This window comes from Augochlora pura, chromosome 7, assembly GCF_028453695.1.
Source record: "Augochlora pura isolate Apur16 chromosome 7, APUR_v2.2.1, whole genome shotgun sequence".
NCBI lineage: Eukaryota > Metazoa > Arthropoda > Insecta > Hymenoptera > Halictidae > Augochlora > Augochlora pura.
Window position 1 is genome coordinate 39297603 of NC_135778.1, and position 16453 is coordinate 39314055.

The 16453-nt window shown below is 38.0% G+C and overlaps 1 protein-coding gene across 1 annotated transcript; it reads left to right on the forward strand.

Annotated features, from left to right (window-relative positions):
• The first annotated feature begins 736 nt into the window (after positions 1 to 736).
• On the forward strand, positions 737 to 5718 carry LOC144472014 (uncharacterized). Its single transcript, XM_078184643.1, has 5 exons — positions 737 to 814; positions 1938 to 2266; positions 3413 to 4359; positions 4414 to 5477; positions 5599 to 5718. Exons 1-5 carry the CDS (start codon positions 737 to 739, stop codon positions 5716 to 5718), a joined length of 2538 nt encoding a protein of 845 aa, XP_078040769.1.
• The last annotated feature ends 10735 nt before the right edge of the window (positions 5719 to 16453 follow it).

The window sequence follows — 16453 nt, forward strand, 5'->3', positions numbered from 1 at the left end:
ACATTTTTTATATTATTAAAATATATTCTTTTATATTATTGAAGTATATTCTTTACTAAAAACGATTCTAATTTGTTGTGTTCATACGTATGTGTATGTATTTCAAGAGAAAATAAAATACGCTTACTAAAACGATTACGGTTAAAAATTCCTAATTTTCTATTTTATCAGGCTATTCTTTAAAATCCTTTTTAAAATCAAACGCTTTGCAGGTTATCTTCAGTTTTATCCAAATCAAACGTGTCATTTTATAAATTAAATTTATTTTCTGCATTTATCGAGAGTCGAATAACCTAAATCTAAATATAAATATTTTTGTAAATTGCTTTCGGGATTACTATAGGCACTGAATGATCAATCTAAGTCTCCAAAAATTTAGAAATCTCATAATCTTGTCACGAGGATCACTATAGTATTCTTACCACTTATTATAATAAGTTAAAGCTTTCTTTTTAAGAATTAGGTTCTTGAGAATAAGTATTTTTTCGAGGTTAGAAACATTGATGTATAACGCGTTAGAAATTATCATCTAGATCTAATACATATGTCATATATCTCTGAGATTATGGTAATATTTGTTCTTATCTTGTTAGTTATCTTCGCAATTGATAGATGTAACTACTGTAACTATATATACAGGTAAATTATCCGAGTGTTTGTTAGACGATACATGATAATTTCGCCCGCGTAAGGTAAAAGAAGCGTAGATCGGCGCGCAGGAAGCGAGCTATATTAAATGCATGGTCCTAACTACCTGGAGTACGTGATGAAGCATTCCGTTGCACATGACTTAACATCACGACGTTCGTCGACAGTATCATAGAGGGAATTTCATAGCTCTCCATTAACTCCTTTGTCAGCACGGTGATGGCTCTTTGATTACAGAGACGCAAATTCATTTAACCGGTGCATCCCTCTAGGGTACCCAGCAGAATCTCGTACGATAGCTAACAATCATTCAACTATTAATTGTCCGTTCCGTTCGATAAATTTCCAGATTGTCGATAGAAATGGTAGTAGCATTTAGAAGTTCTATCGTTGTTAGAATCTGTCGAGAAGATACAACTCGAACGAAGCGAAACTTACGATTTTATTATAAAATGCGATTCTAGCTGAGCCAACCGAGTTTTGTCAGGTTATGTCAGGTTTTCATATTTTGTCGAAAACGGAGAAAAGCAAAGCATTTGATTAAATTATGAAAATTATTTTACAATAATTGTTACCGCATGCTTATATAAATTATATAATACTAACTCATACTAATAGATTAGTTTAGCAGACAAATTTTATTGATTGGATAATATTAATTATGAATGAAAATTCGAAGTCATATCTTATTAGAAAAATTGTAAAAGATATTTAACTTACCATATTGTATTGTAATGCATTCCCTTCTGTTTGTTAACCTCGAAAACTGCATCAACACAATAAAGAAGCACCTAAACTTATATAATCAACTTTATTTTTAATAGTGCACAATAAAATCTTACGTATCGACATAAATGCGTGTTTCGATCGGCGAGGAGCAACTTCACGCGACAGACGATATCGAAAACAATCGAAGAACTCATTTGTCAGGATAATGGTCACGTTCAGTCGCGTAGATATCCGATGACAGGCAAAATGTGATTTAATGAGCTCGGCGAGACAACTTGCGGTTCTATTTTACGCGACAAGACGAGGATATGCGACCGCGGACATTCGCGTGACACCTAAATAATCTCTCTCTTTCTCTCTCTATTAAAACGTTCGAACGGAAGACTCGAAAATTTCGAAAGTTCGAAAGGTAGATCGATGGTTAAACTCGACAGAGGAGATGTTAACGAGACATGAGAATCTTTCGGATGAAAAATAGCCATTTTCCACGGGTTAAATCTACAAAAGAATTGTCTCGATAAAGAAATTAACGGTGATGCTAATGATCTTGGGTTACGAAGAAAACGATCACGGTGTTGGCAATGGCCTGTCTCTACATCGATCGACTGAAATGCGATTTCCAACGTGTCCACCACCATTTCGGTCAACGCGCGAACAACGGTGAAGTCTGGTGTCCTCGATCTTTGATCGATCGCCTTTGTAATTACAAGTGCGAGCATGTGCCCGAAGTATCGTCGAACGTGACCGTCTCGGTGAAATTCAATCCGGCATCGCCGAAAATTTTTGCCATTGGTTTGCATCCCGATCGCCGCGACACGAAGAACCATTACTTTTCGCTGATTAATATCAAGGAGCTGTTGAAGCGATACCTGGCTTATCTCGTTCAAAGGTATGTTAATATGTATTTGGTCGAGTCGTAGATAACTTCCTTTTTTTATCAGACATTTATTTCATTTTTTCTTTATTTCTCTTGGTCGGTGCTTTCATTTTATTTATTTGGAACCCTTTTTTTAATTTTAAAGCCTCTAGTTAGTGAAAGCGCGAATTCATTTGTCCCGGTGACTCATTGTGCGTAGAGACGAACTCTATAGGTTATAACTAGCTGTATCAGAAGTTATCTGTGACTCGATTTAATGTATTCGAATATTTATAAAAATATAACATATTTAAATAAGGCCATAATGGATTATAATCATTCAATCTTGATACTTTTACTTTAGTAATTATATTCTCATTTTTTTAATGTACTAATAATATTATGATACTTTTACTTTATTAATCATATCCTGATACTTTTAATTCACTAAGTATATTATATTCTGATACGTTTACTTTACTATTCATATTATATTCTGATATGTATAATGTACTAATAATATTCTGATACTTTTATTTTATTAATCATCTTCTGATATATTTTCTTTACTAAACATATATTCTCATACGTATACTGTACTAATAATATTCTGATACTTTTACTTTATTAATCATATTCTGGTACGCTTACTTTACTAATCATATTCTAATATTTCTACTTTACTAATTATATTCTAATACCTGTACTTTATTAATCATATTCTGATACGTTTACTTTACTAATTATATTCTGATACGTATACTGTACTAATAATATTCTGATACTGTTGCCTTATTAATTATATTCTAATATTTCTACTTTACTAATCATATTCTAATATTTCTACTTTACTGATTATATTCTAATACCTGTACTTTATTAATCATATTCTGGTACGCTTACTTTACTAATCATATTCTGGTACGCTTACTTTACTAATTATATTCTGATACGTATACTGTACTAATAACATTCTGATACTTCTACTTTACTAATCATATTCTAATACTTTTTCTTTGCTAATTGTATTCTGACACTTCTACTGTACTAATCATATTCTAATACTTTTACTTTACTAATTGTATTCTGATACTTCTACTTTATTAATCACATTCTAATACTTTCGCAGGTGACTATACATCCCCCCCGATTTTCTAATGAACGCGCGATCATTCGCAGATACCGTAGCTACTTCTACTCTTCGTCGAAGCTCGCTTGCGGGAAAAATTGTCACCAGAACATGTGCACGTTCAGTTCCTTCGTTTCCGTGGTTTCGAAATGTTCGAAAGAGTTCGCCAAGAATATATGGGACACGGGCAAAGGATTGAACCACGGAACGCTACAGTGTAAATGTTGCGGAGCACCGTATGGAAGATTGCACAACGCGCAAGCGTTCTCGAGAAATATCTCCGACGAACACCGTCAGGACTGTCAAAGCTCGAGAAAGAGGACGTGCTGTTGTAATCGCACGATGAAGGATGTAAACTCGAAGGACGGTCGATCGAGTTCGCGAAATGAACGAATCGCTTCGCCGGATCAAAAGAACGCCTTCGGAGACGCGTGTCGCAGGCACGATGATTCGCCGATTTATATAACGAAGAGAAGCATCAGCGTTCAAACGTCGAGAAGAAGCGAGTCGCGTCGCAAGGATCGTCGGAAGAAAAGGTGCGGGAGGAGTAGGAAGGAGAGATCCGCCACGAATGTGTCGCTTCCACAGAACGTCGAAACTATTTTCAAGGCTAACAGCGAAGACTTCAATTTGGAGGAGAGCAATTTAAATCTGAATCAAATGGAAAGTTCAAGGACGAAGGACGCCTGCGTTGCTTGGAGAACCAAGGGGAAGCTTCGCTCGAACACGTCGATCAACGAAGATAGAAATTCTGGCGAATTCTCCAAAGCGGAGTTTAAGAGAAGCGAGAAGAATCGAAATGTGACAACGATCTATCCGACATGCGCGAAACGCGACCGATCGGTCGCAACGAAGATCGAAACGATTTTAACGAACAAGTTCTACAACGTGGAACTGTCGGAGACCGAGATTGTCACCGAAAACGGCGAGATACGCGAGAGCCGAGCTCCTCCGCAAGCCAGAGGCGACGTCTTCCTCGCGAACACCGTCGAAACTCGTCGCGACCGCGTGTCCTTCCACGAACAGATAGATTCGACGAAGTCACCGCGAGGCTTTCAAGTGGAAGATAAATCGTCCGAGACGATAATCCTCGGGAAAATCAAAAAGCGATTGGAGGAGGAGTACGACGATTATTTCTCGTTCGACGAGTGCGTCATGGAAGACGCTTTCGACGTCAACGAGGGTTTCGCTACGCCGGCGAGCCCGAGGATCGGCTGGACCTCTTCCGACAGCACGATCGACTACCACGTGACCGAGAACATGTCCGACACGTCGACGAGGAAAATGGAATCGTTCGGTAGATACTGGCGGCCGAAATATACGGAGGAGAATTCATCGGCGAGGGACGCGAGCCCCAGGAAATCGATCCAGACGAACTTGAAGTACTCGGTCTCCATTCATTGCACCAATTCGAACTTGAGCCACTCGCAGAGCAGCTATTACACGCCGTCGCCGGACCAAGATGGCTCCCAGTGCTCGTCGATGGAGTACTGTTCCGCCGGCAACTATTCCTCGTCGAACTTCTCTCGCGCTAATTCGAACCTGAATCTGCTGTCGACCCGCTGCACGCGTCCTTCGAACACCTGCGCGACGTACAATTATCCGCAGGACAATGCCTCGCCTTTGTCGATCGCTTCCACGCAGGATTTTTTACTGCAGAACGATCCGATCCTTCAGAGCAGCGGCGAGAGTCTCAGCGAGGCGACCCTCGATCTGCGTCTGACGCGGATTCGTCAGCGACGATCGAGCTCGGCGAAGAACGCGTCAAATTTGTCCAAGCTGGTCTCGGAGTCGTTCGACTCCGGGGTGTTGTTGTCGGATCGATCGAACGATCATATTCTTTCTATGAAGGAGCGTTCGAGGAGGACGCGAAGGCCGTGTAATCGCGAGGAGCGAGACTGGTGCGCGACGCAGCTGAGTTTGTTGCCGGCTTACGATTTTAGCTCGAACAGCAGTTATTCGGACGAGTCGTTGGATAGGCGGCTCGACGTAGCGGTGAAACAGTTCACCGACAATCTGGTGTTGACGGAGAGAAAGGTGAGGCTGAAGCTGAGACGGTTGGAGAAGCCGTCGAGGTCCAGGCAGCAGAGGAGGCGGCAACCGAGGAGACTGCAGGTGCGTATTCGCCTGTGAATTTTCATCTTTATACACTCTATATATATATGAAAGTATTCGAACGCTTACATTTTTAGCATTTAATTAATGAAATATAGATTATATATACATATATATGCAGATGCAGAATCAGAGCGATTCCTCGTTCAACTTCTACTGGTCGCAGGACGACGACATAATTGCCAGCAGTTCCACGCCCCCCGTATTCTCGCTCTCCGATTCCGAAGTCGATCACATATGATCCCTTCGAGGATAATGATCGCGTCTAGGGAAAGTTCCTTAAATCGGGAAGAAGCGTAACGTTGAGTAATAATGATCGTGCAACGTGATCGTGGTTTTACCAAATACTGTTGTGTTTCTCGCCTCTTACACCGCGGCGACGTTTTAACAGTTTCCGGTTGCAACATTCTAAAAATTGTAACCATTCGGTCGCTTTCCTGTCGACAATTATTGTTTAACCATCGACAAATCCTTTCTGATGTATACAGAAATTATACTTGGCTATTAAATATAGCTATTATACTAAATTAGCCATAGAAATATTCTGGTTTTTCGAAGACTTCGAAAACACGAACTGACGCGAAAATGTTGCATCAGGGTGGAAATTTTATTGAATTTCAGGAACACAGCGGAGAGCAAAATTGAGTCGACATTTTTAAATGATATAACTTTTTTTTAAAGTAATCCAAATTACTTGGAGTTTTCTGTAAATGTTAGAAGGTCGAGTTCAATGTTTAATGACTGAAATACTTTTTTTTAAATTTTGCTAATGCTTAGTATGAAAGAATGTAAAAAAGCCGTCGTTTTTTTACTTTTTTTATCGAAGCTTATAATAAAAATTTAAAAAAACAAATTTGGTACTTCGGTTGCCACTGAAACTTTCATTGTTTATAGATTATATCAAAGTCGACTGATTTCAATTAATTTTGTACAGTGAACCAATCCCTCTATTAACATTTACAGGTAAATTCGAGTCATTTAGAGTACTTTAAAAAAGATTATACCCTTTTAAAAATATTGACTCAACTTTGCATCACACTGTATGTATTCAATTATGCCAAACGAATACCTTCGATTATTTCTCATTTCTAATGTGTACACTAAACGAGAAATAACTGTCTTATATTATATTGTATCTTGTCACGTGTATCTATGTATAATTTGTTATGCACTTGTCGAAACTCGTTGGTTCGCAACGACTCCCTAACCTTAAAATATTCTTGATTTTCGATCTGCTTCTTTTATTGTAATCTATGTTGTTAGACGCACTGGTATTATTCTTAACGATTTTCTTTATTCTAACAATTTCTAAACGTTTTTCTTCAACGAAGCATTTAGTTCGTTAAAAAACAATCTTAAACATATTCATCCTGTTTATGTATATAATTTTTGATACATTTAAAATGTTTGTAGACATTTTATGCGAATCGTTGAGAAATGATTGTCTATAAATAAAGTACAAATGCCTGCAAAATCTGTGAAAATGTTTATTATATTTGCGAGAGATTGTTGCTTTCAAATGCAAGCATGCAACACGAGATTTTGTTTTTTTAGTTACGAAGGTACAGGGTTAACAGGATTTCTATAATAAATTAGAATAGTATACTATAGCATATCTATAGTATATGTATACACTAGTATACTATAATATATATTAACAGGATTTCTATAATAAATCAACTACAGCAAAAATTAATGGTCCTTCGACGATATATCATTTTCCAGAATTTACATTGTTTAAGAATCGTTTACATAGAATATTAAAATTAGCTTTGCGTTTCTTAACCTCGCAACAACCTTTTTATTACAATGATCAGCTTCTACAGTTTTTGCAACTAATAACGTTATTATAATTTTCAAAACTCGCGACTAATAAAAATCTACATGATATAGACGGTATCAGGCGAACCGAAAGTATACTCTGTCATAAATAATATTAAAAATTCAGTGATATTCCGTAGGCGTGAAGCGACGGAGCGAAGATAACGTGGCGGCGATGCTCGACGATGCGGCGGGCCAACAATCAAAATGTGGAGACACGTCGATTTTCGCTTGGTTCGACAGAAGTTCGACCACATCATTAGACGAGGACTGACCGTCTCTGTACTGTGGTTTTCCTTTGAGGGCAGTCGAAACGAGCGTACTCGATATCCAGCTGAGCGGAAATGCATAAACGACCAACAGACGGGACACAGACCCGTGGACCTTTTCCTCTCTCGTTCGACGCGCTGAAAATGTAGAAGACCGTGTGCCGCCGCTCCTCGTGTGTCGGTGCTCTGACAACGGACCGCGCGGGGATAGCAACCTTTCCCCGCCAAACGAGGATCCAGGAAATCTCTCGGAAACACTGACCGTTGTCGCGGGTGGGCAACGCCGATCAAAAGGAATCTTCCGTTCTCCTTCGGAAACTACGACGGTTTTGATTTGCAGGAAATTACGCTTTTCCTCTTGTCCGACGCAAGTCCACGGACCCCGTACACGCGGCGCGCGTATATGTGTGCACGGCCCGGGTTTTCTTCGCGGAGACAGCCTCGATGCACGAGAGTAGGATGCGTCTTCGATCGTTCTTATTATTGCTACGATCACAGGGTGCGCCTATCTTTCAGTGAAATTTTAACACGTTCAGCGCCGACAATCGACTACTAAAATACCCAGATAGTTCAAGCAATTTAATTAATTCAAGCGAAACTAGAAAGTTAATATTTATCCCAAGGGGTGGCATTAGAGCTCTTTTCGATAAAAAATGAATTTTCAAGATTGGTCTGAAATTAGTGTCACCCATATTCGGGCGACGCGGCGTTCAACGCGTTTTAAATGCGGCGATTTAGTACTTTAAATAATTAATAGAGAATAGAAGGTGACGAAAGGTGTGAACTGTTTGTATCCGAAAATGTTCGCGTCCGAATTCGAACGGGAACCTCGGAACATTTCCTCCAACCGTCTAGAAAGTACAAAGCTGGCAGAGATGTCGAAGATCTCCGTGTGTCCTACATACAAGATCCGAGATTACCACGATATTTATTTCTCCCTTTGTATAGACTCTCTTGCATTGGCTGAACGAACTGATACGAGATACATACATACATAGAGAGAGAGAGAGAGAGAGAGAAAGAGAGAGAGAGAGAGAGGCACCCATTTATACCTGCGTACGGAGAGTCTGTACGTATATCAGCGTACGCGTGTGTATATATATCAAGGAACTCCCGGGAATTAGATATCGTAGACTCGGTGTAAGATGCTTTTCCACGGCTGATCCTCCTTTACGTGAATGCGGATTTCTGGAATGGTTGAATTCGACCACGATTCTCCTCCTTTCTGCTACGTTCTCCCGCTTCCTCCTTTTTTTTCTTTCCCCCCACCACCGGCTGTCTCTCTTTCAACCTGCCGCGCGGTTATACTCGACTAATTATACCCTGCTCATCCGATTTTTCTCGATTTTTGCCGGGCGACGACGAACCTCTTTTTCTTTTTTTTTTCATCCGCCATTTTCAAAGGATTATTCGTTATAAGGAAGCTGTACGCTGACGCGTTCAGTATTACGTGAGATTTTCTGTGGATAAACTTTCTTCTCTCGCGAGATGATGAGGCGGATATTTTAAAGCGAAATTTTTGAAAAATTGATTGTTTTATATTTTTTTTTTAAAGATAGGGTTCGATGATAGGTTATGGAATCTTTTGGCTGCTGTGTATTCCATGAATTTAGGTCTAATTATATTTATTCTTATTGCTGCTATTGTTGTTGTTGCGTCGCTTGTTATTATAATGATGTAAATGAAAAGTTGATAAAATTGTTTAAAATTGGGGCGCGAGGGAATTTAATAAATAGAATAAGTTGGGTTAGATTTGGATAAAATTGTAGTTTTCAATTTTTAGATATTTTAGGCCAATTTTTGGCCTTTACGTCAATTTCTTGGCTTTTATACCAATTTTTTGGCTTTTACGCATTATCATTAACAATTATTAAATATTAAGCAATAGAACCAATCCAAAGTATTTACTTTTCACGTTCAGTTAAATTTCCAATGTTATTATTATTGATACACTAAAGAATTATTACTGAAAAAATCGATTAATGCAGGAAAGTTTCCAGCGTAGTCGAAGGATGAGGTCTGGTGACGAGTAAAGACATCCTTTAGGTAGGGGTCAAAGCAATTTTCGGCTTCGAAGGCAATCGAGTTTTGCTACCCTGATATAAAATAAAAAACTAAAGACTGCGCCTTTCGTGAAAGCGATTTCGAGCGAACGACGGCGGATTTTGTATTCAAGAAAAATTTGGTACAGTTTACGCATAGAGGTTATGTCAATTATTTTTCTTTATTAGAGATTCGTTTGGAGAAAGTTGTGTATGACTTTAAGAAAGATAATTAATGCACAAAAAAAAGACAAATGCGATATGGAAAAACGTGAAAATAATTCGAAAAAATATGAATAGGATTCGAAGAAAGGCGTGCAGGATCCGCGAAAAGGTAAATTTCGTAAAACCCTGTAAGAGGAACTTTGTTTCGTTAGCTTCCGTTCGCGCCCACTCTATCCTAGGGGATTGATCGATGGATAGACCGTCGAAAATATCTCAGTGCGCCGCTGCAGGAAGCAATTTCGCAATTTTTCTTCGTGACTTTGTCATCTTCGCTTTGCTATTCGCCGGGCTGAAATACAATTTCCCGAGCGCGCCGTATAAGAAAGCGTGCGAGAAAGAAAGCGTCCGAGTGCGAGCGTGTAAGAGGGGCTCTCTCGAGCATATAGCACCATAGACCTTTATTGACGTGTCTTCGAAGAATTTTCAGAATCGCTTTCTCCCGTGGGATGCTCCCCCTTTTGGCGCGTCCCACGTATCTATCTGCACCTACGTGTGTACGTTGCCAGCGTAGGTGTGCACAGTGTTCCCGTGTGCGCGCAATAAAATTTCCGAAAATGCGATACACCGTTAATTGATCCATTACGAAAATCGTCCACCCTATACATTGCGACGTAAAATCACCGACCGAAATTATCTCGACACTATTACATTTAGGACAATACCCTTTCTACTTACAATTTTCATAATTTTTATTCAACAATTATACCGTTCCATTTAAGAGAGAAAAGACTTCCAAATATTAAAAACGATTCTTTAAAAAACATCTTCAAAAAAATAAATGCACTATATTCTATGCTCCTTTAAATCGCGAAACTTTTCTATTTGAAAAATTCGTTGCCGAATAAATATTATCGGAAGTTAATTGTTCCCGGAAACGAGTGAAAGGCCGCGGTTATTGGTCACCCCACAGTGACCATCCCCGTTGCTATTCTATGGGGAACTGCTCGAGGTAAGGAGAATATTCGTTGCACGGGACTCGGAGATATTTCTTCGAAGAAATTCGCGGAGGTTCGTGGAACGTGCTCTTTTTCGAAAGCTTTTACAGTTATTATCCCATAGATGTTCGCCGCTTACATGGCATCGGAGGCGATATTGTGCGGCACCGCAATAGCTTGGGGGATTGTTTACCTAATGATAAAAGCACCGCGCTCTGTTTGCCGGGCCATCTTTCTAATGCGATGTCCGCGCGACCCCTACGCCGCTGTAACATTTTATTCTTTCTTACGCAACCACGAGCCGATCCGCGTGCACATTTTATTGCCTCGCCGAAATATTTATTGACTCGAAATGTTTCTCGATATACGAAATTCTTCGCTCGTTGTCCGTGATCGTTATCAATAAACTGGGAATATTTATGCAAAATACATGGCTTTTAGATCAACTCGCATGCTTTATTATTGCATGCGAATAAAGACGATTATTTCAATTGTACTGCTACTTTATAAGCTGTCAGAAATAATGGCAACGGTAATAAATACTTCAGAATTTATAATTTAGAAAATTTTAGAAAATACTAGAAATGCATCGTTAAGGAACATTTAACCCTTTGCACTCGAGTGGTGACCGTGAGGCGCCATAAAATTATTCTACCACCTTGCAAAGTAATCTTTATACTAACAAAGTTTGCATTTTGAGAAATTGTTGAGGTTATGTCGTGTCGATAAGAATGACAAGAATCGATTAAATATGCATAAAATGGCAATACTATAAGCCAGAGAAATTACTTCGGATTTCCGGTTGAAACGGCTTCGAGTGCAAAGGGTTAAAATATGTCTTTCTACTTACGACATTGTAGAACCGAATAAACGCCGTTCTGTCGCGCGTAATACTTTTTTTTCGGCAGCCTAATGGAGAAGAACGACACGGGTGGAGGGGGTTGGGTTCCGGTCGGCGGGTTTTAAAGCGCAGCCATGACCGCGCGACGATCCTAGGAGCCGGGAATTTCCGTGAAATCAGCTTCATGGATTTAATGGTGTCCCTCTTTAACCGCGAGGGCGCGACAGATCTCTTTATTCCGCCGTCACAAAAGCTCCGCGCAGATTACAGAGCTAGCAATCCCTCCGCCTCCGCTACGGATTCTACGGCGATGCATTATGGTATATGGCGCGCGCGACAAAGTAACGTAGAGGGAACACATCATCCCTGGACAATGCCGTTCTTGGATCCACCCGGGGGCCCCCATCTTCCTTTCTATGTCCGCGCGCGATTGCTTTATTGATCTTTAAACAGGTCCACGGATCAGCGGGAAATCAATTATCCCGGCGACACGGTCGCCGATCCTTCGGTCTCTATGCATGTATATGTACACGTATTCGTATGCATAGAATATACAGTATATGTAGAATAACGAAGAGTCGACATTCCACTGTATGGAATCAATTAATGCACTTGTGTCTCTTCACCTTTGGTCCGCAAACGATAGAAATTCAAATGCGTTCACACTCGGCGTTGCTTCATGGAAATATTCTAGAAATTAATATTTCTTTTTATTAGATAATTTTAATCGATTAGCAATCAAAGAATTTGAGAGAACAAAGGAATAGTTCTCGAAAGCTAGAAAACAATTTATTAAGGGCACGATCTATAATTGATCTACTTTGACCTTCTATTGAATTTGCCTGTTATATTAAAATAATATTAAATCAAAATAAATATGAAATCAAAGTAATATTAAATCAAAATAAATATTAAATAAATAGAAATTTCAATCGACTATTCAATTGAAGGCGTCAAGCACTCTTTCTTTAAAAGTTAATTAACTAATTAAAAATCTAACTTTTCTCTAAAATGGTGGAACGTGTCTTGAAATTCTCGTGGCGAAACTATTGCTTGAATTTCAAATTGTAACCATCATTTGGTGCGTCAATAATAAAACTGTTGAAAAATGGGTTTGCTCGATATTTAAAATCCTATTTAAAGTTCTATTTAAAATCCTATTTAAAATCTTATTTAAAATCCTATTTAAAATCTTATTTAAAATCCTATTTAAAATCCTATAATCATCCATCCAATATTATTAATCACAGTTCCGAGTAAATCGACACAGAAACCGCACAAATATAAAAATGATATCGTTAAGAGATCGATCGTAAAGTAATCCGAGACGCGATAACATCCTCATTAAATAAAGGAATTTCAATTCGCGAAGTGTGACGAGAAAGTATGCAGTATCACAGACGAGCGTTCAACGAATAAAAGGGGAAAGTATGGCAGTGATATTCCCGGGCCATCTGTGGATCGACCGGAAATCGAAAACGAGAGAAATCCTCGTACATTTCATCAGTCGAGAAGCAACGTAATGTACCATAATGGCAGCGGACTTAATAGAACACGTAGAAGAAAGTATATTGCAGTCGTTGGAGACGAGAAAATAAATTTTGTCTACAATTGCAAATGAAAACACCAATAATAAAAATAATAGTAATAATAATAATAACAATAATAATAAAATATTAATTAAAGCTAGTTTGACTTTTTTCCAAGAAATAATATTTATACATTGAACATAACCTCATAGAATATTGTTTCGTTTACGTCGAAAAATTGAATTTAAGGAACTCGAGTGAACTTTTTTTCTTTATTTAGTAAACGATTGAACTGTTAACGTCGATAAAGAGGTTTCTATGTCACGGCGAAGTCTGCGGGTAGGTTAATAAAAATTTCTGTTTGATTCCGTGCTATTTGGTACAGGATCGAACGTACTTCCGGTTATCTATGAATGGGGAACGCGGGAGTGAATAATAAACATGGGAAATATCGATTTTAAGGTATGTATATTTATCAGAAATGAAACTTTTATATACAGGTATGAACAACAAATACATTTTCCGTATTAATCTACGTTACACGTATACGTCGCTATAACTAACTATATCTAGAAGTAGATCATACGGTTTCGTGGATGTGCGCCGAGAAGAGTCTTACCTAAATGCAACACTATGATACATATTTATAGAAACAAACGCATCTATAGCCGTCAACGCTCCTTACATAATAATAATTCTTATGTAATAATAATAATAATTCTTACATAGTAATAATAATAATAATTCTTACATGGTAATAATAATAATAATTCTTACATAATAATCGTCGCTATGTAAATACTTTCCCATGAATGGCTGATCTACGAGCGCATTTATTATTTGTTAATTGTATTTCATTAATATTTACCTCGGTACTCTTTTCCTCGTAAATCCTATTTACGACTAGCTATGACTAGAATTCGTTCAATTAACATTTACGCGCGACGTGTCGCATAAATACCTATAGTTCGGTATAATACACGTGCCACGTGTCAATTTTATGTTCATTCAACATTAATGATAAGGTAATATCTTCTACTCGATTATAAATTACATAGTTGAATTTCTATCGCTAAACTATACACAATCGTCTCTCGCCAGCACGTTTTTGTTAACGTTTAAAATAATACTTTCGTGTCTTTACGACCTAACCCTAGTAAACTTATTATCAACGATACATATACATGTTATGTATAGTGTATGTTAATATATTAATATTACGTATAATTTATCGTCTACGCTTCGCGACATCGCATTTGGACTAGATAATACTCTGTTATTCTATTTGGATAGAATAATAAATAATGCGGAAATAAAACAAAAGTGTAAATGATAAGTTAGTATTGCATAATAGCTGCGAATTGAAATGTCACTAGACTCTGCTGCGGTTCTTTATGCATTCGTGAGAACAAATAGTAAATGACACGACAATGCAGGCGTATTATTTTTAAACAAATTAAATTATTGATATTTTCACTGTCGCATTGCTTTCTGTGGGTAACAGAATTATTTGTTCAGGTTTGAGAATTAATTTTTACGCCGGTCTTAATCTATAAATTAATGATTAAACAAGAACGTTGAAAAAATAATCGATGGCATACAATTTGAATTATAAATTGCAATTTGTTTAAGGAAGATACTTCACGAGATTGTCGTGCCAGTCAATGTATTAACAAAGGTATTATTATTAGACTTTTTGTTTCCTGAAATGAACAAATATAATTCTCAATTTTGCATAAATATCCGCACTCTAATGTTAATATTAAAGCGTACTTGGAATCGAAAAATCAAAGTTAACAATTAATTAACTGAAAGTTTTTCGATCACCGTGTCCGAAGAGCGCAGCGGTTTCAATTCGCAGGATTGAGGTTATACAGGGTGTCGCAAAAGTTACAATCGAGAAATCAGAGATTTATTAAATGATTCGAAGGAGCTTTTTTCCTTTACAAAAATGTAACTAGCAGTTTTGTTTACGGGTTTATTAATGAAAAACACTGACCAATGAGAGGTTAGCTCGGCTGACGCGATTCAACGAGCCATCTAACCTCGGTTCAATTCATTGGCGTAGATCCGCTAAACGCCGGCGGATCTCGCCTCTCATTGGTCAGTGTTTTTGTTATTAATAACTCATAAACAAAGCCACTAATTTTATTTTTGTTAAGGAAAAAGTTGTTATAAACAACCTCTGGAATCTCTTCCTTCCCGATTACGAATGCGTTTTGGAACGCCCTGTATGCGTAACGCTAAAACCAGTAAAACAATAAATAACAATTAATGATAATATTATTATTATTAAGTACGATAACATTGTTCCTATATTCGTTGCCAAGCTTAAAAAAAAAACTTGATGCTCGTCGACGCGGATTGGGAAAACGAGAAATTTCCATTTAATTCGGAAGAGAAATTCTCACCGATAGGTGCACACACTCGCGACGCGAATCTATTGATATTTTGGAAGCGCGCTCGACGACAACGAATACAGTGCTTGTTTGCCGACTAGAGGACGATCACTGAAAGTCATACAGTACGGGATCTCGGTTGTACGCCGTATTCCCTATATTCTACGAACAGTTCATTAATGATAATATAGATTACAGCTGCCCGATTCATTTACACTCGAAACCATGAACTGAGAAATATCGAGTTGCAGTTTCGAATCATCGAATTATTATACTTATTTGAAATTGTAACTGTTAGACCGCGGATTTGCGTGCAAATTAAACACGTTTTTGTTAATGATATTAACACGTTGGAAATGATTGAGTAGAATTCTTAATATCTCTCGATGCTTTCGCCGTTTCATTTTTCATTTATTAATTTTTATCATAACCGCGGCGCAAATCCGCGCCCTGATACGTCGTTAAAGTATACTCTTTGACTAGAAATTAAAACACTAAATGCTAGAAGTTATAAATAAATTTTACGCTAACCGCAGGGAATAGTTATGTCAGGTTATGTTAGGTTATGTCTTAATTGCAGGGACCAACAGATGCGACATCCGCCGTCGCGATGGCAACTGTTTAAACAACAGACTAAAATTGTTAATTAGTTCATTTTCGTTGAAAGAGACGTCAAAGTTGTTCCGAAAGTCGATGACTAAATAAATTGAAAATTTTCTTTCTGTTAATTAATCTAGTTTTTCGAATTATCTAATCCTCGAATTACCTAATGTCTTAATTAACTAATTTTAAACGAACTTATTATTAAACGTATCCCTAAATTAATAGGAGCCACTGGCACCTGCACGCTTACCGAATTCCAATGGAGCACCAAAACGATACGAACGATTAATTGTTCCTCCCGTATTCGTACAT